This window comes from Melanostigma gelatinosum (genome assembly GCF_949748355.1).
Source record: "Melanostigma gelatinosum genome assembly, chromosome: 7".
In the NCBI taxonomy this organism is placed as follows: domain Eukaryota; kingdom Metazoa; phylum Chordata; class Actinopteri; order Perciformes; family Zoarcidae; genus Melanostigma; species Melanostigma gelatinosum.
The window spans coordinates 17,265,125-17,291,311 of NC_136640.1; the positions used below are offsets into that span (position 1 = coordinate 17,265,125).

The 26,187-nt window shown below is 44.3% G+C and overlaps 1 protein-coding gene across 1 annotated transcript in view; it reads left to right on the forward strand.

Annotated features, from left to right (window-relative positions):
* robo1 (roundabout, axon guidance receptor, homolog 1) overlaps positions 1-26,187 on the forward strand; it is a 130,639-nt gene that overhangs the window by 17,283 nt on the left and 87,169 nt on the right. The window contains exon 2 of the mRNA XM_079272101.1: positions 521-847. Within this exon, the coding sequence (XP_079128227.1) occupies positions 521-847 (327 nt within the window). The remainder of the gene's footprint in view (positions 1-520; positions 848-26,187) is intronic.

The window sequence follows — 26,187 nt, forward strand, 5'->3', positions numbered from 1 at the left end:
ACTACTGGCATCAGCAGTACCTGTTATTGGACCTTAAATAATGTGTTCCACTTCTTTTAAATTATATTGTCTTTATGTAAATAGGTTATACATATTGTTTATCAGTATATTTTGTGGCGAAGTAAAGAAGCACACATACTTGGGGAACATCAATATCCATTCTAGTACGTTACTCATCCAAACATGTTGAGAAAACACAAAAAAGATTTACACTCTCACCCAAGAGTAGATAATTAGAACATACACATGATTATGTGTTGAACTCTTTAAGAATTGAATGTGATACTAACCCTGCATGGTTAAAACATTCTGCTAGGTAATTCAAGGATGCCTGTTATGTTAATATATCCAGAGGAAGGTATAGCTGCCTTTACAACTGTCCTATAGAGTCCACGACAACAGGCCTGTAGGTCCTATGTAACGTATTTGATTATGGCAGAGTTAAATAAGGACTATAGAAGACATTCAAAGGTGTAAATCCTCCCAGATGTAAACTTTCATGTTTGCCATTCCTTCTTAGGATCCCGTCTGCGCCAGGAGGACTCCGCTCCCCGGATAGTGGAGCACCCGTCTGACCTGATTGTGTCCAAGGGGGAGCCCGCCACTCTCAACTGTAAAGCGGAGGGGCGGCCGACCCCGACAGTGGAGTGGTACAAGGATGGAGAGCGGGTGGAAACGGACAGGGACAATCCCCGTTCTCAGCGCATGCTGCTGCCAAGTGGCTCCCTCTTCTTTCTACGCATCGTCCATGGACGACGGAGCAAACCGGATGAAGGTTCCTATGTCTGTGTTGCCCGCAACTACCTGGGAGAGGCAGTGAGCCACAACGCCTCGCTGGAAGTAGCCAGTAAGTGCACCACGTCCTCTTATTTCTTCTTCGGCCTTACCGTGGGTGTGAATGGAAGAGTTTGGGTTTAGATGCAGCTGAATAGCAGGCTCCTGTTTCCTTCAGTGTTTCTGTGCTCAATGTGTTCATTGAGTTGGATAATCTCTTAGGAGATGGGCAGGATGTGTTTGGCCCAGCGGTCTCCGTAGGCCGGCAGGAGTCTTGGGGGAGAATCGGCCCGCCTGATCATTCCAGGGTGAGTGCTTCACTAAAGGGCCCATGGTAGGTGGTCAGGAGCTACAATGGGAACAAAGCCCTTTCTGTTTTGGGCCCTGCTTCTGCTTTTTTTTCAGAGAGATAGATATGAGGTTTCATATCGAAAGATATGCAATCATTGCATCTGTGTTTCGTCATCTTTTAATGAGGAGCTTTCCCACTCATTTCATTGAAGTATCATCTATTCCCTTTATTGTCAGCCACACTCATGCAACAACAGGCGAGCTTTGATGTAAAGTGGATTTAAGCATCTCGAGTGTCAACAAGCAGTCTTGGAGACACATTAGCTAGGAGTATATTTGGCAGTCATGCGATGAGGGAAAATAATCTTTCCAAACCATTTAGTCTTTCTGTGAGTGGTGACCTGTGTTGACAAATTTGTTCCCATGATTCTGTAAAGGCTGCTGTCGTTGGTGAGGTCAGCTCTTCATATATATTATCTCTTTGCTCTCTTGACTGGCTGAGAGTGAAGGCTGAGGAGGAGAGCTCAGATATCAGCCGCCCCTCAAGCATGCCCAGTGTCTGTCACCAACCCGCCCACTGTAATCAGATCAAGATGGGGAAAGAAAGAATTGTGTGTGTGTGTGTGTGTCTTTGAATATGGAGTGTTTGGGGGGTTGCTGGGCTGGGCATGGGCTCCTGGCTGTTTGAGGGTAATGGTCTTGGGTATGAGGTGTTCTTCAGATAGAGTAGAGCTACTTGCTGTGTCTTTTTTAATTTAAGGTTTATGGAAGGTCCAGAGGCCACAAACTGCTCTTCTCTTAATGCCTTTTTTGATATTTTCCATCCTCAATGTTAGCTAAGTGAAATGTTCAGTGAGACCGTTACAGGTTTCCCAACAATAATATGGATTTCTTTATGATGTATTCCATGAGCTCAGCTGTTGGATTGAGAGTAGAAGTCTCCTTCCAGGTGTCCTCATATGTCCTCCAATATCTAATGCCAGCCAAACTTCTCAAAATACCAATTACAATTTGGCACATTTTAAATGTAATTATCCAAACTGCCTTAGAGGCAAATTAATTATGAATATGAAATAGGAATATAAGAAAAATACAAGATAACTGTCCACAGGTCATGATGCTAAAGGTATTCCCGCCTAGCAGTACATGATATACAGTGTTTATTTCAAAGGTGGGTCCAGTAGAAAAACGAGACACTTGGCAGGACTCGTGAGGACCAGAGCACAGAGTACCATTGGCTCGGTCTCACGTTTGGGCTGCCCATTCTGTATAAGGTTCAAAGAGACCCATAATGACAAGCCACTGTGCTCCAGCCCTCTCTCTCCTTCTCGCTTAGTTGGTGTCTCTCACTCCCGTCTCTGCAGCTCATGCCTAACTACATATAATTATGTTGTCGGAGCAACCGGGATAGAACCCTTTCAAAGAAAAAAGGCCAGAAACACAGGAGTTGTCTTTACAAGGCTTCATTTAAACTCCAGAGTGAAGAAACTACGAGACGTACATCTGGTTCATGAAGGAAATATTAGAAAGTGTTAGAGCCTTGCGGATGCTATGTTGTCATTTAGGATGATTGCCATATCTTAACTGTTGTGAGTTGAACATTGTGTTTTTACTCAGACTCGGTGTAAGTTGAAGGAACAACCTTGCTTTTAATTTCCAATGAAACTCCAAAGAAGGAAGTCGTGGTTTTAATTGTGTTTACTTTGCAGAGTCCTCCGCCTCTAACGTTTTCACTTTAAAAGCTAAAAACACAACTTTTTGTAGATGTTATTCTAAGAGCCTGGCTTTTACAGTTTCCCTTACTCAACAGCGATTGTTAACATAATCCAAGTTTCAACAAGTCCTGTTTTGCCAGGCTGTGAGAGCTAACCCAGTTTGTTTGATTTATCATTAACCACATGTACAGCCCACAATCTCTCTATCTCAGCTCTTACCCAAAGCCTGGGCTAATGCATTTATCATGAATCCCATTTAATTTGTATATTCAAACAGGCTTGAAATAAGATTATTTTTCTATTGTGTGACATCAAATAATGAACTTCCTTTGTGCTCAACGACTTCCATATGATAAAGAACTAAAAACAGAAAGGCCACATTGAAATTGTTAAAAAGTATTTGAAACATTTGGATTATGTTTCCATAACCTGTGCATCTTTCAAAACCAAAAATCTGTGAGAGAATGTAATGGACAATGCACTCACTCTTATTTTGTAATCCTTGGCGCAATACAACATGTGTGCAGGATACTGTAAACGGTGACTTGTCACAGTCATCTCCTTTACCCAGCATTGTGGAGGAGGCCCCTGAGAAGCTCTCTGAATAGCTTAGTTTCCCCTTTCCTGGATGCGGAGATAGTAAAGTGAGGTAATGGACGGCCCAGTGCTCCACTTGAGCAAGCGATAACCTCAGGGCCTGCTGTCTAGTGGCCTGGCTGACTGCACAGTGCTGACCGCACATGTTTGGCTGTGAGCCTTGACTCCACACACAGACTCCTCTCTACACGGGCAGAGTTTACATTTTACAGCCACTAACAACAGAAGCAAAAGGGGTGTTTACTTGAATTTGGCCCATTGCATATAACTCCAGTCAGCCAAGTTTATCTCCGAATCTCATTGCTCTTGATGCTCATGTGAAATCTCCGTCACCATGTGCAGCCAGCTGGATTCCCTGACCCTCCGATTAGTGGGGGGAGGTCGGGGCTCCGGGTGTGTTGAAGGCGGCAGGGTTCATCCTGACAGATTTGGGGTCATCTGCAGAGCGGAGGACATTTGGCTGGCATGCGACAGTCTAAAAGCAGCATGGCCACCACCCGCTGATCTGAGCAAGCCCCATGACTGAAAGTGCTTCTTTCACCACCTGGCGCCACAGTAATTATTTATTTTGCCTTTCATTAACTTATTACAAGAGTGGCAGTATCGTGCATCCGCTCTCTGTTTCATTTATTTTTAATTCATGGACTTGCTCTCATCTCTCCCTCTGTTTTTGTCACTTTGGGTACCATGTGGACTCCTTTTCACCTCCTTATTCTGCTCGGCAATATCCAATAAAAAAAAATTGACTTTGAGAAAAAGCGAGCGAGCTAGAGACAAAGAAACGGCGAAGGAGAAGGAGAGAGAGCAAGAGCAGAAGGAGAACAAATCAGGACTGCTAACCCCAGGAGGAGCAGCAGCAGTGAGTGTGCTGGCAAGCTGCCAGGAAACTGAAGGCAGAGTGTGTTACAGCTCCGTGGCAGTTATTTGTCTCAGGGAGGTTCAGAGCAAATTGGTGCAAACGGCACAGCCAGGGTCTGCTTCATGAGTCAACAGGCAGCTGAGGCGTGGGCTCCACACCATTGACTCTCCTTGGCCTCCACTCCAATCTGTTTTATGTTGGAATGCAGACCCCATCCACAATCTCGAAGCTGGGTGTGTGTGTGTGTGTGTGTGTCAAAGCTGAACTATGCCTTGCTATAAAACTGTTTCATACCAGTGTAAAAAGTTTTGCATGTCGGCTTCAGAAAACATCCCTGTATGGTTTATTTTTCCGTGTATCTTCCTCTGAATAGTTGCTGCGTGTGTTCTGTTGTTCACGGCTGTTTAAGTCCAATGCTGTTAGTGCTGCAGGGAAGATATTTTCCACACATGCATTTCAATTTGTCTTCCATCAATCCATATATGCAGAGAGCTATTTTTATCATGCATGTGGTCTGTTGAACCGATAACATATTTAGCACTTCCGGGTGTTTGCATAAATCAATGCAATTAAACCCGCAGCATCTATTTGCTGTGTTTGGTCGATACCTAAATGCCATTTTCAGTGAAAAATGTCTGTGATACAAAACAAAAGGTGGCATTACAAAAAAAAAATGTGTGGTGCCTCTGATGGCGCGCAGCACTCAGTGACTAGAATACGGGCCTTAAAACTTGGACCATGTTCAAGTGCGTTAGACACGTCCTGGCAGATATTGGCTGACATAATGCAGTGACAGCAGCAGAGAAGAGAAAGAAGATGCTTGTGTCTCTTTCACTCATGTGAAAATGTGTCAAATGTCACACTGACTTGGGGATTTTTTTTACCACGGTATGCACAAACACACAAGCACAACCTTGCCAACGTAGCCCTCCCCGACCAACACTAATACTGCTGGCGAGATGCGAGGCCAAGGGCTCAAAACGCTCACCATGGGAAAGAGTGCAGTGTAGCAGCGGATACGAGCCAGAGCAGGGAAGCAGGGCAGCTTTTTGACAGAGTTTTAGCTGCTTTGTGTTGTTTTACAGCAAACACTGGCAGCAAGCCGAAACAGAACACACATCCCACAGAGTGAGAGAAAGTAGTATGAATGGATTGGCTTATATCAGAATGAAGAACAAGATTGCGTGAGGCAAGACCTGCTGCGTTTGGGGAGTGCGTGAGTTGTGTGTATGTGTGTTTGATTCCATCAATCTGTCAGTGTGTCGACACTCTGGTGAACAATGTCTAGCAGAGTGCTGTGTGAAGGAGTCTGTACATCTGCGCCTGCTAAAGGGGCAGGTGTACAGACGTGGGTAAAGGAGCCTGCCCAAAGTCCCATCAATCACTCCACGCTCCACCCGTCTCTGACAGCCCACTGGGCCAGGGGAGACGAGGGAGGCATGGCCTCCAAAAGTACACCAGAGCCCCTGTCATCCCTCCTTCTGTCTCTTGTCTTCCTACAGAAGACACAGGATGAAGACAACACTGGGCACGGTTTGAGATTTTCAGACAAGGAGAATCCAAAATGAACAGAGCGAGAGATAATCTGATTCCCATGTGATTCCCGGTGACCCCCACTCCGAATCTTATCTTCATTATCAGATTGTCACGGGTGGAATTTCGGAGGAAGTTGCACCGCAAAGTGATAAACATAGAGCATTGGAGAACGAGGTTTTAAAAACGCTATCTAAAATACTCATTCAGAAAGCGTAGCTTGTGTTAGTCCCTTCAGTGGAAGTGATGTTTCCCTGTTTGATCTCTCTCTTTACAAAGATAAAGAGTGAAATGCATTGGATATGCTAAACACAGCTGTTTCACACTGACACCCTCTTTGTTCTTGCCTTTTCGGATTTTCTCTCGGTGAGCATTCATGTTGTAAATGGCGTGTCTCCGTTAACGAGGAAGGGAATGCTGACTTATGGAGTCCACTTAAAGCCCTCTCCTCTGTTTCTGTGAAGGTTTTTGCAATCCGTCTATTTACACACATTGACATTGCCCAGCTATCTTGGGATATCTTTGAAAAAAGCAGAGCTACTGCGCAGCTTTCTGCCTGGGTGTCTGGACACTTCCCGAAACTCGTGTGCGTCAGAGCTTTTTTTTTTTTTTTCTGGTCGCCACAGTGACTGCTTATTCATCTCTATGTAATCCCTGCCTCTGGCGATAGCTCAGAACAGGATCATGGATAGGACGGGTGCAGGCTCCCAGGATAGTGAAGTATGATATTAATACTATGAAGTGCTAGTCTAGGCCAGATAAGATACAGTATGCAGGCTCTTGAGTCCAGCGGTCCTGTACTTTCACTACCACTGATAGCACCTGAGGACCTTCACTTCCTCCCCTCTTAAAAACCATCAAGCGTGTGCATGTTTGAGTGTGCAGTAAGTGTGTTTAGTTGTTTTCATGTGGATTTTTTATGAACATGTTTCCATATTTGTCTGAGGTGTGTCTCTGGTGTTGCTCCTTATGTGATATATGCTATTGGTGGTAAGCTGTGTGTCAGTGCTTGTGAGAACCAGATGAATGTATGCTGCTGACTCTAATCTCCACTTCTTCTGTGGAGACCTGGGTATTACTCTTGTTGTGAGGTGTAATCTCCTCTTGGTGTGAGCCTCTCCTGTGGCCCGAGAGGCTGTGCGTTTATGTGTTTGTGCGTGTGTACGTGCGCGCTTGCATTCTGGTGTCTGGTCATATGACGGGGTGTTCTGCTCTGCGGACATGCTCTGGTTATTAAACCTGGGTTAAGCCCTCACTTGAAACCTTCTATCATGCTCCTCGATCCGAGACGATGGAGTTAGGGAGGATTAAGGGGTTTGGAGACTGGAACTTCAGGGATTTTCAGACGGCATTCTGGGAAAGTTAGAACAAATGTGCACAAGGGGCACATATTTTTGGCAATGGGACAGAGCCTGCGTGGACCTTGTGATGGCCTGTTTTCTTTCTTTTCCTTCACTGTTTACTCCCAGGAGACAGACCAATTCAATTGATAGTTTCTCAGCTATGCTCTAACTCTCAGCAGAGTGCACACATCTAGCTGTGAAATGAAGCACAGCAATGGTACAAAACAAGAGCAGTGAAATGTCAGGCACGCACTTGACAAGCTCGCTCCAAAACACAGAGTTTCAGTTGCTTTCGCGAAAGTGAAACAAAGCAGTTTATGGCACACTGTAAACAAAGGAGTCCACATACTGCACATCTGTATGTTGGCACAGTAACAATCGCATACTAGGTTCTGGATATTCATTATAGACAATTATTATACAATTAACTTTTGCATGATTCGTGTCATTTTGTGTTTTATCGCTGACATGAAACGTAATTTGTAGATTTGTTGGGTTTGTGGAGGTGTTGAGAGTTTTAGTTGCTGAACAGTATAGCCATAGGAAGACAGAGTCTGTGACACCCTTGTGCTATCGCAGCCTTTATCTGATATCTTTCCTCTGCAACATGCTATCTCATGTTTTCCTCTCCTTTCTGTTTCTATTTCTCCCTCTTCCCCACTGTGTTGCTTTCCCTCAATCTGTCTCCTGTGAAGAGAAAAATATTGAAGCAAGACGGCCTTTATTGCCAAGGCCTATGCGAAGGAGGAATGATGGGAAAGGGGGGGGGGGGGGGGGTTGGCATCTGAAATGTTATCAGAGTTGTAGCATGTTGCTGAGCCTGGAGTAAGACTGGAAGGAAGAGCTGGTGAGGTAAGCAGCTGAGCCAAACACTGATAATGATCTGCCCTGTGCTGTCTCACTACAAGTGAAATGCAGTCTACTTGCTGTGGATAGCAACATCACTCGATGACAAACGCAAACAGGCGAGACGTGATGACATTCAATTCTCGTCTAATTGTCCTTGGTTGCTGTGGTAGATAATCTGATCACTAAAGCAACAATTGGGAGAGAATGAGTCTCTCGTTGCCGTGTCACAGATACAAGAGCATGTCCTCAAACAGGGCCTGGTATGAGCGAGAGTTGTTGCTCATTATCACGGTGTAGTTCTTATGCAAGCGTTCAGTTTTCCTGACCTCTCTGTAATACCAGCATTTCATTTTCTAAGCCCCAGATATTACGCATGCGAGGTCTCGCGTTACAAATGAAGGGATTGACTCCATTACCACCGTAACGATGCACTAATGACAAAGGGCATGAAAAGAAAAGGATGAACAGAGAAAGCAGCTCATATCTGAAAAAAAGATTTAGTTTGAAACATCTGCCTCTTCTTATTAACTTAGAGAATGTTGTTTCCGCACCCCAGGCTTAACTACATCATTGTCGTCAATGGAGTGTATGTAAACATATGCAATAGTCTAATTAGGAGCATCAGGAGAAGGGCAGCCTGACTAAGTGATGAATAGAACAGATACACCCTCACCTCTTCTTTGTGCCTGCGTGACCTTACTGAACAGGGTGGGGCAAGGACACAAAAGGATCACCGTGTAACCATACACTGCAAAGGGCTTTGGATAAAAGACAGACAGGGGGACGTCATGTGTAAAAGGAGAGAAGTGGAGAGGATCCATTCAAAATTCAAACAGTAGTCTGTTGCTGTGGGTGAGTTTGAAATAGCTGACATCTGACTCGGTGAGGCCCGGGGGTGACATTTCTTTTCTCCCTTCCAGACCTCTCTCTCTCTCTCTCTCTCCTTCTCCGCCTTGCACTCGTATCAGATTCTAATCTGTCAGTGGTGCCTCAGCTCTATTTAGCCAATTGGCTCCCTGGGATAGAAAGCCCTTCAGTGACCGGGCTGGATGTATCTTGTCCTTTTCCCAGAATTCTTCACTTCCCTAAAAATAGCGTTGGATATGACACTCACCTATACCAGTTTTCAACTCGCATTCAACCAGTATCCACAATGTTTCACACAATCCCTTTCTTGTACTTGTGGTGCGGTGCTCACTCATAAGAGACACTGCACAACTCCCCTGCTCACCAATGTAACTGCTAGCACCATGTTTGGTCCTCGGAACCGGTTTTGCTTTCTATGTGAGCATCATGCCGATACTCATGGTGCAGATGATCTCGGGGCCTGGCCTTTGCGTCCAGTCTCGTTTTTTCCCTGCCAATGGGATTAGTGGAGAGTGCCGACTCTGCAGGTGGAGCCATAAGTTAATTTACCCCACTGTTTGGAGCTATAATAGCTTATTGATTGCCCAACAGAGATGGAAGAAGCGGCATGGAAGGGCACAGAGAGGGGAGAGAATAAGTTAATCATCGCTCAGTGTGTTGCCAGGATTTAATCACATTACCCAAGATTCACCAGTGCCATGTAAATTCACTGTCAACCTCAGAGGAGTTGGAGTGACTGCTCTGGGACAGAGGCGACCCTGCTGATATCGTGAAACCTTCCCTCGGCTGCGGTCTGGACCCTGCTGGTCTGGTACTCCCTGCCCAGCACCCGCCTCGATCCTGTGGGATGCAAGCTCCCTGCCCAGGGGCCCAGCTTAATTCATGTTAAGCTGCTGGGTTAATTTTAGCTGTGCAACGCAGTGGCGACCTCCATCTGTTATAGTACTGCTCAGGTTGTCTGAAAAACATCAGCCTGGCCTCCATGACTCAGACCATCCTTTCCAGACAGCTGGTTGGGCCATCACTCATTGTTGGAATGCTTCAGCTTTTTGATATCTTTTAAACTTTTTGAACTGCAGCAATTTAACTTTTATGATTTTTCAGCCCTTTTCTGACTTTATAATGGGTGTGTATTGCGCAGCTTAGAGTGCGTGATGTCACCGCTAGAGTGAAGAGCAGCTTGAGATTCTTGTGAAAAAAAACATTTGTATTTTGCCACTGTGTCCACAATCTTCACTCTTCATGCATAATTTCTGGATGTCGAAGTAGCTTATCTTGTCCTTGTCGTAGAAAAATTACTGTGGAATCCCACAGATTTCCACATTTGACACAGAAGCCGTTAATTGAGAGGAAAACCAACTTTCTGCTCCATAGAGACCAATGTTAAATTTTGCTTCAAAAACATCTTCCACAGAACACAGTACCCCATTTCTAGATCGCCAGTTAAGCCACATTTTTTACACTACAGACACAATTTTTACAAGATCTGTTCTTCGACTCATTCTTCCCCTCAATTATTAATATCGGAGCAATAGGAGCTACGGTTATGGGAGTTTTGATGATTTGTTTGAGAGGTGTTTCCCTGTTTTATCTCCATGAAATGGCTTCAGGCACACAGGTGTTTGCGATTGAGCCAATTAGTGATGTTGATAAACACACAGACTCACAGACACGCGCACATACACTCCTCTCTCTCTCTGTGTCTCTCATACAGTCATTCAGGTCTTAGGGATCTTCAGAGGTCTTTCCCCCCTCCTCCACCCCCCCCCCCCACACACACACACACATGCCATTTTAAAATAAAAGCCCCACAGAATGAATCCTAACTGAAATGCTTGTGATGAGCCTGTCATTTAATAACCGGTTTGTGTTTATCTAACATTATGATTCTGTCTCCTCTCCCCTTCTCCCCCACACCCCATTTCAAAATAAAAGCCCCAGAGAGTGAATTCTAACTGAACTGCTTGTGATGAAGCCTGTCATTTAATAACCTCTGTTTATGTGTCAAACATTATGATTATGTCTCCTCTCCCCCTCCCTCCCCCACCCAGTCCCACCCTTTCAAAATAAAAGCCTCATGGATTAACTGTATTTAAACGTTTCGCTCAAAATTAGGCTTTTTTGTTGAAATAATGAATGCTCTTACTAATACTGCGACAACTACTACTACTGTTAATATTTCTAGTATTACCACTACTACTACAACTTTTGCTGTTGCTGCTATTACTACTACTGCTACTGCTATTACTGCTACCATAAATATTATTACTACCACTACTGCTATTACTACCACTACCACTACTATTATTACTGATACCACAACTGCTAATACTGCTATTCCTGCTACTACCAGTACTAATAACCAGTACTAATACTACTACAGCTATTAGTATGACTGCTGATACTACTACTTCTACTACTTCTTCTAATTACAAATACTTCGACGACAACTTCTACTACTACTGCTACTACAAATATCACTACTGCTACAACTAGTACTTATTCAAATGCTACTCATACTTATACTGTGAATAATACTTCTACTACTACAACAAATATCACTACTGCTGGAATTCTTTTAAGCTACAGAAACCGTTCGAATATCAAAATGTTCAGCTCTTTCAGGAGAGGGGTGATATAACTTCATATTTGTAAAATTTCAACTTTTTGAATTATTCAGCTTTTTGCAATTTTTTAAAAATTGGATATCTATTTTCAGCAATGTTTTTGAGATTCATTTCAGCTTTCAGCATTCCAACGCATTTTCAGCAGGAAATGCATTTTCTAGTTTCTTCCACCATGCTTCCCCAGCCTTAAGTGCTCCTGTGCTGTGTGTACAGTATGATCAGGCAGGTCTGTGTGTGTGTGTGTGTGTGTGTGTGTGTGTGTGTGTGTGTGTGTGTGTGTGTGTGTGTGTGTGTGTGTGTGTGTGTGTGTGTGTGTGTGTGTGTGTGTGCGCGCGCGCGTTTGAGCGTGTGTTTCCGAGAGGAACTCTGGCCCATTAGCACTGCCATCATACACACATTCTCTCTACACCTGGAAACTGCTGCACATGCTGCTTTTATTTGACGAGCGTCCCTCTAGCTGCCAGCACAGATTGTGAGAATCCTCATCTCTTTTAACTGCTACGTGAAAAGCTTCCATTAACACTGTACTCTAAATCAGTAAATGAATTGTAGCAGAGCCTGGTAACTCTGTTTTAACCCCAGAGCCCAGGACTGATTTTGCTGTCATTTGTGCTTACTCTCACGGTTCTGTGAGGGTATCACATTGGCGGGTGTTTACACGGAACGCAGCCAAACTGGGTTAAGCTATGGTTGGAGTTGGCCCTTGCTCTGGCCTGGCTTCCATCAATCTATCTGTACCCAAACGCTCAGTGAAGCCAAAAGCAAAACAATGGCACAGAGGTGAAGGAGTGAGAAAATGTAAACACAGAGACAGAAAAATGTTGACCTTGCACCCCATCACACACGCACTGTCACTGACCTGATGCCCAGATTGCTATCTAGCAACAACAGGAGCAAAACATCTGGCGAAAATATCCACCTAACCTGAATATAAACCTCAAACATCAGGCCTCATCACCACCAGGACTCCAGGTACAACATCGAGATTACTCTCTCGTCGAAAAAAAGCCTTCATGTGCTTCAACATAACTGCGCAGAATGTAGTGCTATGAGATCAGACGAGCAGAAGAAGAGATGCGAAGGAACAACAAAGACAGGGATAAATTGTTGAGGAGAAAATAGCGGACAAGCTGCCATTAAGCACGGGATGAGAGAGTAGATGGAGGTGGCTCCAGTTGGACGGAGACTCTCTCTTGGCTCTTGAGGGGAAGATAAGGGGACAGGTGGTGTTCTGTTCCCTCAAAGATCTCCGACAGCTGGCAACTCTCTATAAGCACGCTGCCACAGAATGTATGTGTGCGTGTCCCAGAGAGTGTGATGTGCGTGTTTGTGTGACATTTGTTTGTGAGCGTGTGTGTGTGTGTTTATAGCTACATGTGCCTGCAGTTGGGGGTTGTTTGAGCACTTGCCAGCTGACATATCTCTCTAAAGTCAGTCTCAAGTCTCTTACCTTTTTTTTTGTTTTACTCGTTTCTTTGTTCTTTTTTTCTGTTCACTGGCAGCCCTGTGGCATTGGGCCATTTCATAGCAGTCTGTTCTACCAGAAGATGTTTCCTCCTCTATGTTAGGGCTTCATTTTGTTGCGTTAATGTGTGAAAGCCTAGCAGGGTGATCCCTGTTATGACCCAGGTCTGTTGCCTTTTTACGTGACTTTGGACTTCTGTTGAACTGTTAAAGACGAATGTAAATATTTCTGTTATGACTTCAGGTCTGGCATCAAGAATTGTATCGCTTTAAAACTGGTATTCATGTGTTAAGTTTGCTTTCCTCTTGAACTTGATTGCATGACCAATGAATACCTTTCCATGCAAAGCAGATGCAGGGGATAACAAATGAGCCAAAACAGAAGGGACTTCAAATTCCTCTGTGTTGGCCTGGCGGTATGCAGTGTTCATGTACTCGGGTTGGTTCAGAGTTTTTTACTGTGTTGGCTTTGGGCTCGTTCCACATACAGCTCTGTGTTTGATCGGGCGGTGTAGTGGTAGCCACTGAGAAGAGCTCGTGTCATCTCAGTGGCAGACTGCTTTTGTGTGCAGAATATAAAAAGAGATGGTACTAAATGGGCCAGAGGCGGTTATTTGCTGTTGGCAAACAGACCGCTGTCCTCAGCGGTGAAGCACTCAGTTGCCACAGCGGCCTGACAGCAGGCTTTGATCCCTTGGCACTGCAGTGTTTGTTCACAATGCCAGTTGCTGTTAAATGTAATTCATGCCCTTAAACTCGTCATGGCCATCGCGCTCTGGTGGAGGCTCACAATCTTTATTCTCCCCTCCGGCGCTGCTTTTGGTCAACAGAATGGGAATCCATTTCCCCAAACCGTTATTGATTGATGTCAACTGTTATAAGTGCTGTCTTTTTTTCTCTTGGTCTCGCCAATGGTTCCTTTGAAGTTGCTATGATTCCTTTCAGCTTCCCACCTTCAATAGAACAGTTGGCCTGCACCTGATCCATTGATGTGTCAAGCCCCAGAGGTCACCTTGAGGATGCCCTCTTTGTGGTGGGGAACATTTTTTATATGCAAAAATGAATGACAGCGTTTTGGATGAAAGGACCATCTGTATCCACTTTCCACCTTTTTTTCTATATATATATATATCATTCCCTACCTGTCTTCATTATCAGCTATAGCCTCCGCTATGAATCCCGGTGATGTGAGCATATTCCTGATCGAATCAGTTGTTAAAGTAGTTCCATAATGACATTGAATATCCCTTCAGGACCATCATTTCACTTACCTTCAGCCCATCAGGCACACGTATTTCATCATGTATGCACATTGACTCCACCAAGATTCCTGTTGGCTTCTTCTCCCTTAAACGTGCATCTCATCAGGTATTCATTTAGACTGAAGCTCTTTGTGATTAATGATTGTTGAGACCATTATGCAGATCAATATTTCTAATTGCTTTAGGTGGTTCACACACACACACACACCTTTTTATTGAAATTGTGTGTAAAGCCGTGTAAAACCTGCCACTGAGACACATTAAGTTGTGTCTCGTCCTGTACTTGCGGCATATGTTCAGTGTCTGTCCTTCCTAAGAAGTTATTTTTCTGAAAGATGGCAGTAATGATAAGTCTCAGCAATGGCCGTGGCAAAGCAACGCTGCAAGAACAAATCCTTTGCAATGACTTTGGATCACACACTACTTGACTCTTTTTTTAGATTCGCTTTGCCACAAACGTAATTTCTCTTGCAGTACTCTCAAGCTTGAATTGTATCAGAAAATATGGTTTCCTTTCATCCCGCACAAGATTCCTCGTATTTCCCCTTAGGCAAAGCCACATAAAGTCAGCTTTGTCCTCTAGACACACAGATGTTATTATAGCTGTCCTCTACACTATAATATATTCATTTTGAACATCAACTGTTATTCATCTTGACCATAAAGCAAGGAGTCCTATAACATTCACATTGGTATGTACTGTTGGGCGCAAGGGAAATGTCAGAATTTGCTCTTTTTTTTGTGATATAGATCTTTTTTCTCAGGTCGGTGCGCACGAGTATTACAACAGCGTGTCACAGTTCGGACCGTAACAAGTGACTGTAACTTTGGAGAGCATGTCAATTCAGTATTTTTTTCTCATGTTTATGTGTGAATTTGATACCTACGGTTCACAGGTCAGATTTTTGTTTTCCAAATTGTTAAAACAAGCGTGTCTTCTGGCTCTATTATACCACAAAACAAGCATATATGAAAGGGTGTCCAGAATATTCCCAAGAGAGGTGAAAAATCAGGGTCTGGTCAGTTGTAGAGGAGAACTAGGCCGAGTTGTCGGCAGACAGCTTTTTTGTCTCATGTTGTCTGGAAACTGTCACGGGAGAAGAGATCAAGGTGACCATTTTGCCCATTCCAAACAACCCTGAAGCCCACGGCCACTGGCCGCTCATTCCTAAGGGCAGGCCGAGCAGAGCATAAACCCTTCAAGTAAATTTTAAACAAACAGTCTGGCGGGCAGACTGTGTGTGGCTTCTCTGGTCAAATGCATCTCTCTCTGTTGCTCTCCAGAGCAGTGTCGTATCCCTGCCTGATTTATCTCTGCAAGGTGAGATAAGACTCTCCCTTCGCCTGTCTGTTAATCCTCTCAGCCACAGATGGAGAATGAGCATCTATTTGGCCTGTAGACAAAAGGTTTGCTGGATGGAGATGGTAGACTACATTAAATACGCCCCTGTATTACCATGACTATCTGGGTTTTCTGAGGAATTCGGTGAAGTAATAGGAAAATATTTTATCTTAACAGGTTTCCCATTGGTTATGGGGTTTTCAGAATATCTTTGAAGAGACAGGGAATGTCGATTTGATGAATTTCCTGGACAGGTCAAGGAGTGTCAAGCCATTTTTCACATGTGTAACATCAATGTATCAGTGGTTCCCAATTTTGTTCATATAAAATGGTAATTTGAAGCTGGAAGATGTTCTCCTCAGCGAGCCTGGATGTTGCAGAATGACACTTGTTTGTCACAGGATAGAATACAGTTTTTAAGATCATACATGTACAAATTATTCATTCTAATCATGGAAAATCATGGAATATTACATCCAGGCCATTATGGGAACCTGGTCACAAGGTGCACAATGTAGTTCCTTATTGTCAGGCTTTTCCATGCAGTAATCATGGTTCCTCTTAGTCCCATATCTCCAGCTGAAGTGTACTGAGTGCTCATAGTTGCTAAGTACTGTATGGACCATATTCATCGGTCAGCTTTGATGTCACGTTAAAAGGCTGTTCGGATGCACTCCTGTAGAACTAAGTTAAACAGATGCTCGCGAAGGTTTTCCCTTTTCTCCAAATGATCATGAGTGAGTTTGTGGAACAAAGTGAGACGGATGAGACCCAAGGGAAAATCCTTCAGCGGTGATGTGTGATGTGCGGGTGTGGATGTGTGGAAGTGTGCATATGTGCGTACTTCTGTGTGCACTTTGGGTGTATGGAAAGGCTCCAGATGAAACCGATTTACACCCTCTACATGCCTGTGTTCATCAGGGAGCTTCAGCATCACTCCGTCTTGCTGACTGTAAATGGCTGACGGATTAGAATGTCTCCGGACTCGACCAAGAGAAGAGGCTCTCACCATCGCCACAGTATGACCCTTGGGTCAGGAATACAGTGAGACGTAGATAGTAAACAGCAGTTAACGTGGAAATGTTCTTGGGCTGTATTTTCAACCACCAGGATTGCTGCATCGCTGAACTACCATTGCCCCCAGCTGTCCTTTTCTTACTAATATTATTCCTTTGTTCCCGATCCAAAGAAGTGTCATCACCATATTTGCGCAAATTATAGGGATTGGATAATGAAATTTAGTCCAGGGTGGAATTACACTGTGGGTGATGAGTGAAAGTAGATAGAGGTACAGCTGTAGAGCATAACACTAGCTGGATGTAATCAAATGAAGTGCGCTATCAAGCAGGGTTTTAATGAAATACCATAGTTCACGAATAGAACACCGCTTTACAAAACTCCTCAGTTATTTATGGGAGCCAGTGCGTGCTGATGAGGACTTAGTCTGTGAAATAATAGGAAACATGACATAGCCAGGTAGGGGAGCATTCGTCTTCACGTACCTGTGCACCTGTCATGCATGCACACGGATACTGTCAGAGAGAAAGCGATAGGGAAGTTTCATCGACAAAGTACATAGTGTTCGGAAATGGAAGCTCTTCAGCTGCATCTCTTTGATGTAGCAGACAAAAAGCAGGGATAGTGTCCCTGAAGAGCACTTATGTTTAGAATACAGCCCTCCCTCTCAGAGGCCTAGCCGATATCATTAGTAAAAGTAGGGTTTTTACTGTACAGTAACTACCATTTACATGATAATGCTTCCTGGGTATAGAGACCACGAACCCCTCCATGTATTCCACTCTTTATTTTAATAAATAGATTAGGGTTTTGTTTGCAGACATTGCTTGTCCTGCAGTCCTCGCTGTTTTTTGGCTGCAGCAGTGTGGTCTCGGTGTTCAGCCTTAGCTTGGTGCTTGCTGTCGACTGGTATCTGTCAGACGGAGTCGGGGGTCCTCAATCTCCCTTTCCCTCGTCTTTGACCTCCCTCCTTGCACCTTTTAATCCTGTCTGTCTCTGTTTATGAACTTTGTACATTTTGACAGCCTGTGTGGGGAGAAAGGCGGATTTGTGGGCAAAAGCGCCACATTTTTTTTTAAATCTTCCTGATCCCCACTTCTCAGCCAGCAGGGAGAGACACTTTAAGAGCTTAAAAAGAATCACTTGCTTTTTTTTTCAGTGAGGGGCTTTCTAATTGAGCCTGGACAGACCCCTGAAGGTGACCGTGCCGTCTGGTTTCCATCCAAGCACTTGATTGAAATGGGAAAAGTAGACAGAGATCTGACTCATTCTTATTTATTTATGTTTGGTCGTCCCCTGTTTTGCATGGCCCAGCGGTGGATTAGCACTCGATAGATGGATCCGCTGTGGAGGGGCCCCACTTCCCTGGCACTCTCAGGGGGCCTGGAATGTGCAACACACAGCCAGGACTAATGTTATATGGGAGGCGGGTGGTGTGAGCTGTCCATCTCAATACACCTCTTCACTGTGTGGGGGGGCTCTGCACGCTGCATTTCTCAGATTCTAAGCCTCACAATGTTTTGTTTCTTCTGGCCAAAGTATACACTTTTGAACATTGTCATGAAGAATTGCAGTATTATAGAAACCACAGTGCAGTTTATGCAACATGAATCTCACTTTTGACACTGGCCAGAAAACGGACGTTTTTCGGCATGTGAAAAAGACCTCTCGTAAACAATGTTGACAGCGTGCTTGTGTACCAGGAAGTGCAAGCAGGATGCAGGATCATTGTAGGTTAAACACATCTGTCATGGCCACAACACTGTGTCCATTTATTCTAGTTGAAATGCTGCATGCAGTCAAACTTTGACTGACAGCTAAATCTACTGGCTTATATTAGAACTAAGCCACTGTGTAATTGAATATTCGTTCAATCCTTGCCATACTACTGAGATTTGACCTACAAAAAACAAATCTGTAATTGGAGTAGTACAGTGCCCCCCTTAGGCATCACAGTTTGCCTTGTGCTATTGTATTTATCCTAATTAAATTTGGTTATCCAACTTTTTTTTCCTCTTTTTTTCAGTTATCTTCATGGGTCTTCCTCGAGGAACAGCCGTATAGCTGCAGGGGTTTTGGATGTATTTTAAAGATGCTTTGCTTACATTTGAAATGTTTTGACAGTCAACATGACGATACCGTGTTAGGATCAATCTGAAAAGTATGCAGCGATCATCTGGCATCATTACTTCCATACCCTTTGAACGTCTCTGTGCGCAGCAAACAACTATATATGAATAATATATCAGAGCGGACTTGTAAATTGTTATTTCATCGTGGCTTGGCCTGTCTTACAGCCTACTTTTAAAAAAGATATATCCCTTTGCTGCAATAAGGACAAAGTAAGAAGTACTGTTATTGGAGCTGAAGTTAAGTGAAGAAAAAGGAGAAAATTGGTACCATGTTTTATAATCTGTGGACAGTTATACTGACTTCTATGCATAATCTAGTCGAAAGCGAGCTTCCTGATTTATGCAGGGGAGCATTTAAACGGCGCCACAAGGACATCAGCTGAGACGGTGGAGTTGTTTGATAACACATCTCTAATTAAAATCTGTCTTCGCTTTCCGTTGTTCCTTGTATACATTATCTGTGTTTTACTTAGCTCTCTCGGGAGCGAGATGAATTGCATTAATTAAGCTCCAAATGAACCATTTTTCTGCGTTTAGTGATATTTGTTGCTGCAGATTGCCATTCCTGCTAATTGAAAGGCTTGTTAACGAGGTCTTTCAGTCATTTCTCCACATCACACCGCCATGCAGATGTCTCCTGCAACTGTTGGGATTTTGTCCTCAGTTGATCTGCGCTGTGGGAGTTGTGAGCTCAGTGGTCCGACCGTCCCTCTGGCAGCAGCTCCGGGGTAAAGGGAGAGAGTGAAGGAGAGGCAGTGCTATTATTTTAGCCGGTAATGGTAATGAGGTTTTTTTGTTTTTCAAAACGTCTAGTTTTGTGCCGTTAACGTTTCCCTGTAGATGTATCTCCCTTTGCAGCCTCACAATCACCCTCTCACTCTATTCTCCAAACCACTCTGCAGTAAAATTAGATGTTGTGATTTTGGGTCGTTGCTTCCAGAATACTGCATACCATGGATGTATAAAACGTTCTGGATGCTTCTCTTCAAACCACCACAATGTGTCCAGTAGGTTAGGAAATTACTTCATTGTAGTTCTGTCTGCCATGTTTTACATTTTTAATGCCACAGCATTTGGAAAATGTCAAAGAGGGAGATAGTTTAAATGGCAGAAACTACATTTTTTAAGAAATAATTAAAGCAAAGAAACAAACAAACTGAAATGTCCCTCAGCAACCCTGTGTAGTAGTTTGGTAGAATCTGGATGTCTGGGGGAAGGGGAGGAAACAGACATGATGGATGTATGGGGAGACTCATCTTACCACTCTCAGCAGGGGTGCCAGATAATTCGGGCCACTTAGTAACTGCGCAGGAAGGAAGGACGTGACTTTTTTTTATTTTCACACAGCCTGTTATTTAAAAAATCCAAATGCCAGATCTCCATCTGTTAGAGCCAAATTACAACAGTGCTGTGCATAATTCCTCTGCGTTCAGAGAGATTTTCACTATTTCATTGAATATACATGTACAAATTGGGAGTGAAACTTAAACTGATCAAATCAACTTTTAGAATGAGAAACCAGCTTTTTTCCCGAACTGTTGGGTTATTTTCTTTCTGTCTTCATTTTCTCTTTCTGTCTCCGTATCTCTCTGGGCTGTGTCTGTCTGTCCAAGCAGTGGTAGATTTGACATTTACCCCGACTGTAGACAAAGAGCACTGGCAGAGTGAATGGGGAATGGAGGGAGTAGCCGGCAACTTGGGGGCACAGGCCAGATGGATTAAGTTGAAAGGCATTGTAAACCAAATTCAAATTAATCCCTTTTTTGTGTCCCTCGATGGAACAATGGTTCTTTCCTGGGCCTCGGAGAGACATTGACGCTGAGGGGAGAGTCAGGCCTTCACCATATCCGACACTCTATTCACATCACTGCTCTCAATTACCTACCACAGAAATAAGGCACTTCGGCAACTTTGGAAAAAATACCTCTCACAATTTACCGTGAGATCCATGGACTGAATATATTTGAATATTCATTTACAAATCACATCTTGTAGTCAATACGCACCTCTGGAAACTGGTTTCATTATCTCCCCAGTATATATAAAATTGTTCCTGGTCTGACCTGCATCATTAATTCAAACACGGTGTCAGGATTTCCATATAAATAGTTGGCTCTGTCCACTTTCTTTGGGGCATGTCTGTGTCCGTTGTGGCCCTGATAAGCTGACTAACATATAAAAGTGAACTCCAAAACCCCCTTTGTGAGACAAAACCCCTGAACCGACCCCCACAGTCACTTAAAGTTCTGGGTCTTACCACTGTTTGACCAGCATTTTGTTGAGTGGCTTCACCAGCATTATTGTATGAATGTCCCTGTCTGCCAGCTTTTCTCTGTTTTCATTGTGTTTCTCAACGACACAGGCTGTTTCATACTTTATTTCCTTTCGACATTTTTATGGGGAAGTCTGTTGGTAAATCACTCTTCAATCCCTTCTGGAACTGCTTCTTAATTCTTCCTCCCCCCCTTTATTTGTGTGCGTTTGCCTTTGTGTGTGTGTAATACGCAGCAGAAGTAGGACAAGAGGTCCCACTGTTGCAGCTTGTATCATTTGATGCAGTTATTCATTAATTATCTTCCCTGTGCAGTCTTCCTTATCGCTCATTGTTTCCTTTTCCTTTTTTTTTTTTTTAGCTCCAAGCACCTTCTTCCACGCTGTTCTAATTCCAGCTCTTTGTTAAGTCATTTGCCTGTCCAATATCCTTGGGAATCCCTGGAAGAATAGAAAAAGCACAGGACATGGGGGCTACATATAAAGCAATGTCTGGATCGCACCTCATGCTGACTTCTAGGAAACGGGGAAAAAGTGGGGACTGGAAGTTTAAAACTTAAAAGTGAGATAAACGGTGATTGTGTTCGTCGTGAGGGGGGACACATCGAGCAGAGAATAGATTGCTGGCTGTCACTCGTTGCTTTTTGCCTTTACACATCGGTCCCTGAGGCTGTTTGTTGCTGACAGGCTCGGAGGAAAGATTTATGGTGTGTTTAAGTTTGACAGAAATGTTTGGATTTATCACCAAAGGCTTTGGGGGAGCCTGTACACTCAAGGTACAAAAAACACACGAAGACACCTCCAACTCCTGAATGGCACACATGCTTTAGCTCCGCCGCTCTACTCTGTTGATGGTGGACTAAATGATCCATAGCAGTGTATATGGACCGCGCCTCCTCTCATTGGTCACAGACACTTGCTTTTTATTGAATATGCCAGGTTAGTCCCTACAAATGGTGACTCATATATTACCATCATCGCCTATCAATGCGATGCAATTTATTGCAGTGTCATTCAATGTGAAGTTGTCGTCCTCCAGCCCCTCCTGAAAACATTTTCTGTTTCCCATTCTTATGAAATAGACTGTCAACCCTCAGCTGCTGTGCCCCTCCACTCGAGGGGCATTTTCCGAGGTTTTGTCCCAGAGGTGACCCCTCTGGCATCCACCGCCACGGCCTATGCGGCATTATGCTAAACCTCAAATGGTTTACTCTCAGAGCTATTAATAACAAAAGCTTCACTGACAGGCACATCAGCGACAGACCGCAAGAATGTCGGACAGTCAGTTATAGACAGTAAGGCACACGGGGGAGAATTATAGTCGGCGGGAGACTGAAAGTATGCCGAAATCTGTTTGGGGAACAGGGCGTGTGGGGAAACGCTGATATTTGTGCCCCTGGTGAGCTCGCTGTGCTGTGATGAATGGCGTTGTATAGCATTTTACTGCCCTGTGCATTCCTGTGTCCAGGCTGTTTACTGTTACCACACCTCACTCCTCCGTGTGTAGTGGTAACCAGCAGGGCAACACATGGCACTGTCTGTGCCAAGAACACTGCCCCAGCGTAGTGGTTCTCACCCCGTTTCAGTCCTTATTCACGCCACTGCCCACAGTAGTCGCATACCAGCGGCATAGCTTCATGGCATAAATCTCAAGAGATCTAAAGTGTAGAAAGCAAAACAGTGTTGCAGCTGTAGGAGGGAATCAATGGGCACAATTGTGGACGTGACAGAGGGGATTTAATATTCAGCGGCATTTCAAACCATTAGCAACCGTCTCTTGTCTTCTTAAGTATGCTGCACAGCTGAATGTTGTTTCTTTTTTTTTCATCTTGCTGTCAGATGGATTCCATGGCTTGTTAAGGCAGGGTTTAGTGTCAGTAAATCCACATTAGCTGCAGGATGGACAGTGACCTCTCTAACTGTAATTAGACAGGGAGTCTGCTCCAGCTCAGTCCCTTTGCATCCAGCCACAGACTTCCAACGCAATGTGTGGACATGAGTTGATCGGTTGGGGACAGGTGGGGATGTCATCATGACCTTTGGGTTGTGTGTGCTTGCGTGTGTGTGTGTGTGTGTGTGTGTTTCTTTCTTTCTGAGTAGTCCTTTGGCTTGGATCTCTGGCTTCATAGAGGCTCTTTTGTCTTGTTGGTGAAATGTTGATGGTTCTAATGTTAACTGAAGCAAATGTTTCTCTTAGTCTTCTGGTTCTCCAAAGGCAACGACTCCGGTCTGGATGTTTTAAAGTGCAAAAATGTACTTCTTGCTGCGCAATATTTGCATTCTGTGTAAAAGTATTCATAACAAAAACAACAGTTCGAAAAACATTTTGATGACAAAAAGAACGCCCCCGGTGTGTGAAGGCCATCAGCCGAATGTTTTAACATGCTGTTGTGGAGAATGCTAACAACCGGGAAGAAAAGTTTTGCCAGTTTGAGACACACATCTCCCCCCTTCTAGCCAGTTTACTATCTGGACGCCTTCTTGGCATGCCCCCCAGTCAAAACCTGTGGGAAGAAAGAGGAAACTCAGCGTTCAGTGACAACTGTGAAATCATCGGAGATGGAGGTAAAGTGAAGGATTAGGCTGGGATCCGGACAGAGGAGTGCACAGTGACTCAGAGAGAGAGAGAGAGAGAGATGGAGGAGGAACAGTTCCCAGCAAAATGCACTGAATAGCTTTTTGGAGCCTCTGTAATTGTCTTTCTCTTTGTCTGCTGTTCTGGAAAACCACCCACTCCTCCTCCTCGCCTTTTCTTTTTCCCTCGCATTGAAGTTCTTTCAGTTTAGTAGAGCTTTTGCTGAAATCCTATAGGTGATAACCAACAATACAATCATTAATGCTTTTTTGTTGCGGAGACGTTTTGCTGATCCTCATCTAACTCAAAAAATGTGACTCTGTGATGCTGTATTTTGTTGTAATCTTTGTTATGCCATCTCCCTGCTGGCACGCTGAACTTTTTCTGGCTGTTCTTTTTATCTATGTCTTTTTGAGTTGTTTATCTCCCTGCTGGCCCTTTCACAGATACCTAACATGGCATATGCAGTAATGTGTTGTGACACACAACACCCTTTCATGCAGCTCTCGTCTCACCTGTCTGTTCCTATTTCTTCACATCATCCCTTTTTACGCTGCCTTAACACAGTTTACCTCCAAATTTATTCCAGCTTCTTTTCTGTGACAAACACAACTGTTTTTTTTGTTGAGCAATTAGCACACCAATATGGTCTGCTTTATTTTCGTCCTCCCCTCACCCTCTTTATCCCTGTCTCCAACCCTGAGTCCATCATCTGTCCAGTCACCCTTGTAGGTTCCCTTCAGCCCTAGCGTCCCTCTGACGGAGGGTCTCTTGATTCCTGTTGGCATCTAGCAGTGGTTCCGTGTCTTCCTTTCCTTCCAGCTCGAATCCACTGGATGACTGGAGCCCTTGTTAAGGTGTTGTTGTGGTTGTTGGCCCCGGCTGTTTCTCAAGGGGCTCCTTCAGCTTGTCTCTCCTCCCTGAGTGTCCCTGCCCCCCCCTGACTCCCATACCCCTAGTCTCACAAAGCTGCTGTCAGCTCGCAGGCCACATGTGTCAGGCCTTGAGCCCTTATTTAAGACCCAGGCCCTGCCTAGGCGTCACTGTTCCAGCAACAGTGAGGGCACCATGAAAGAGAGGGTGTAAGCAGCTATTCAGAAACCCGGAAAGACACAGAGGACGGCTGGATAAGAAACAGTGATGGAAGTAAAGCAAAGGCACTCTCATTTGAACAATTGCTCTCAGCCCAGCTGACACTGTGAACTCTAAAAAAATAAAATGACTGTGTGTGAGAAGAGGTAGAGTGACTATTCATCCACAGAGAATGCTCCCAGTTCATAAGACTTTGAAACAAAAGTGTGAATATTGTAGTTTGGCTGGAAGGGGCAGTGGAGCTCAGCCAGACCCATGCACAACAGCCTCTCTGTTAGGCTTTCTCTCTCTCAACAGTGCAGGAGCCCAGACACATTAACAAATAAAAGCCTCCAATAAAACACCACCGCTGGACAATGTTCCGCCAGCTCTGCCAGTGGTCCGATAGGCTCTGTATGAGGCACAGAAAAGCTATGCCATTCATTCCATTTCAGTGTATTCTGGGCTCTTGTTTTCTTGATTAGGCTTTGGTTAAATAGTGACGGCTCCTTCCATATCTGAGAGCGCCAGTGATTTGATTTCATTATTATGTAACACATGCCGCATTCAGCCATTGGCCCGTAGCTTTACTGTCTACTGGTTGCCTGCTAACTCTGTTTCTGTGGCGACTTCGGTTTCGTCACAGCAGCTCTGGAGACACTCAGCAGTTTGGAGATGTTTTGAGGCGCTTTAAACAATTTGGAGACTAACCAGGTAGAGACGACTGAGTCTGTCAACAGACCCTTAAAGTGTCTGCGTTGGGGGTCACCAGAGACATGGGCTCTAATTGACAATCAGTGATGAGTGTCCAAACAGAGTGTTATTACAGGGCTCCCAGGGCCTTGATCAGCCAGTGTGGAGAGACGGGTAGATCGGAGGGGGACAGGGGGAGGAGAAAGGGACGGGCAAGACATAAACATAATTGCCCTTTGGTTGCATGGGAAGACTGGCACTCAATTGTTAAGACTGCTGTAGCTTCGCACGGCACAAAGAGGAAAAAGAAAGACTCTGGTCTAAATGTTAGAGGTTATGGTTTTACGTCTGACCCTTGAATGTGCGTACGGACTGGATTCTGTCTCTGTTCTTGCCCTCAGAGGAGTGCTGGCCACAGTATAATGATGTTTCCACAGCCGTAAAGGACAAAAGAAGGAAAGAAAGTCCATCTCAGTTGCGGGAGCAGAACCAGCAGCAGTTTGTGGACAGAAACAAACTCAGACACGGAGGGGTGACCCGGCAAATTAACATTTTTGCCAAGACCAAGAATTTGACTTGTCGTTAAAGTTTCCTCATTGTGGTCAGGAGGCAATATTGGGCATGAACGCTTTGAATTAAAATGTCCAGAGTGCTGGTAGATGTTTGCGGATAATACCTATATGCCCATTTTCAGTGGCATATTAGTATTTTTGTGATTTCACATTTCATTACTTCCCAAACCCATAATAATAAAATGTGAGCTTCATGAGGTTTGAGCCTTGGTTACAATGCCAACTTTTTTTTTTCTCATGGTGTGTACTTACATTTTTCGTTCTGTCCCACTGCACACCAACCCCATACTAACGAATCACAATTACTTGTATTGCCAAGTAGGATTTTCACTG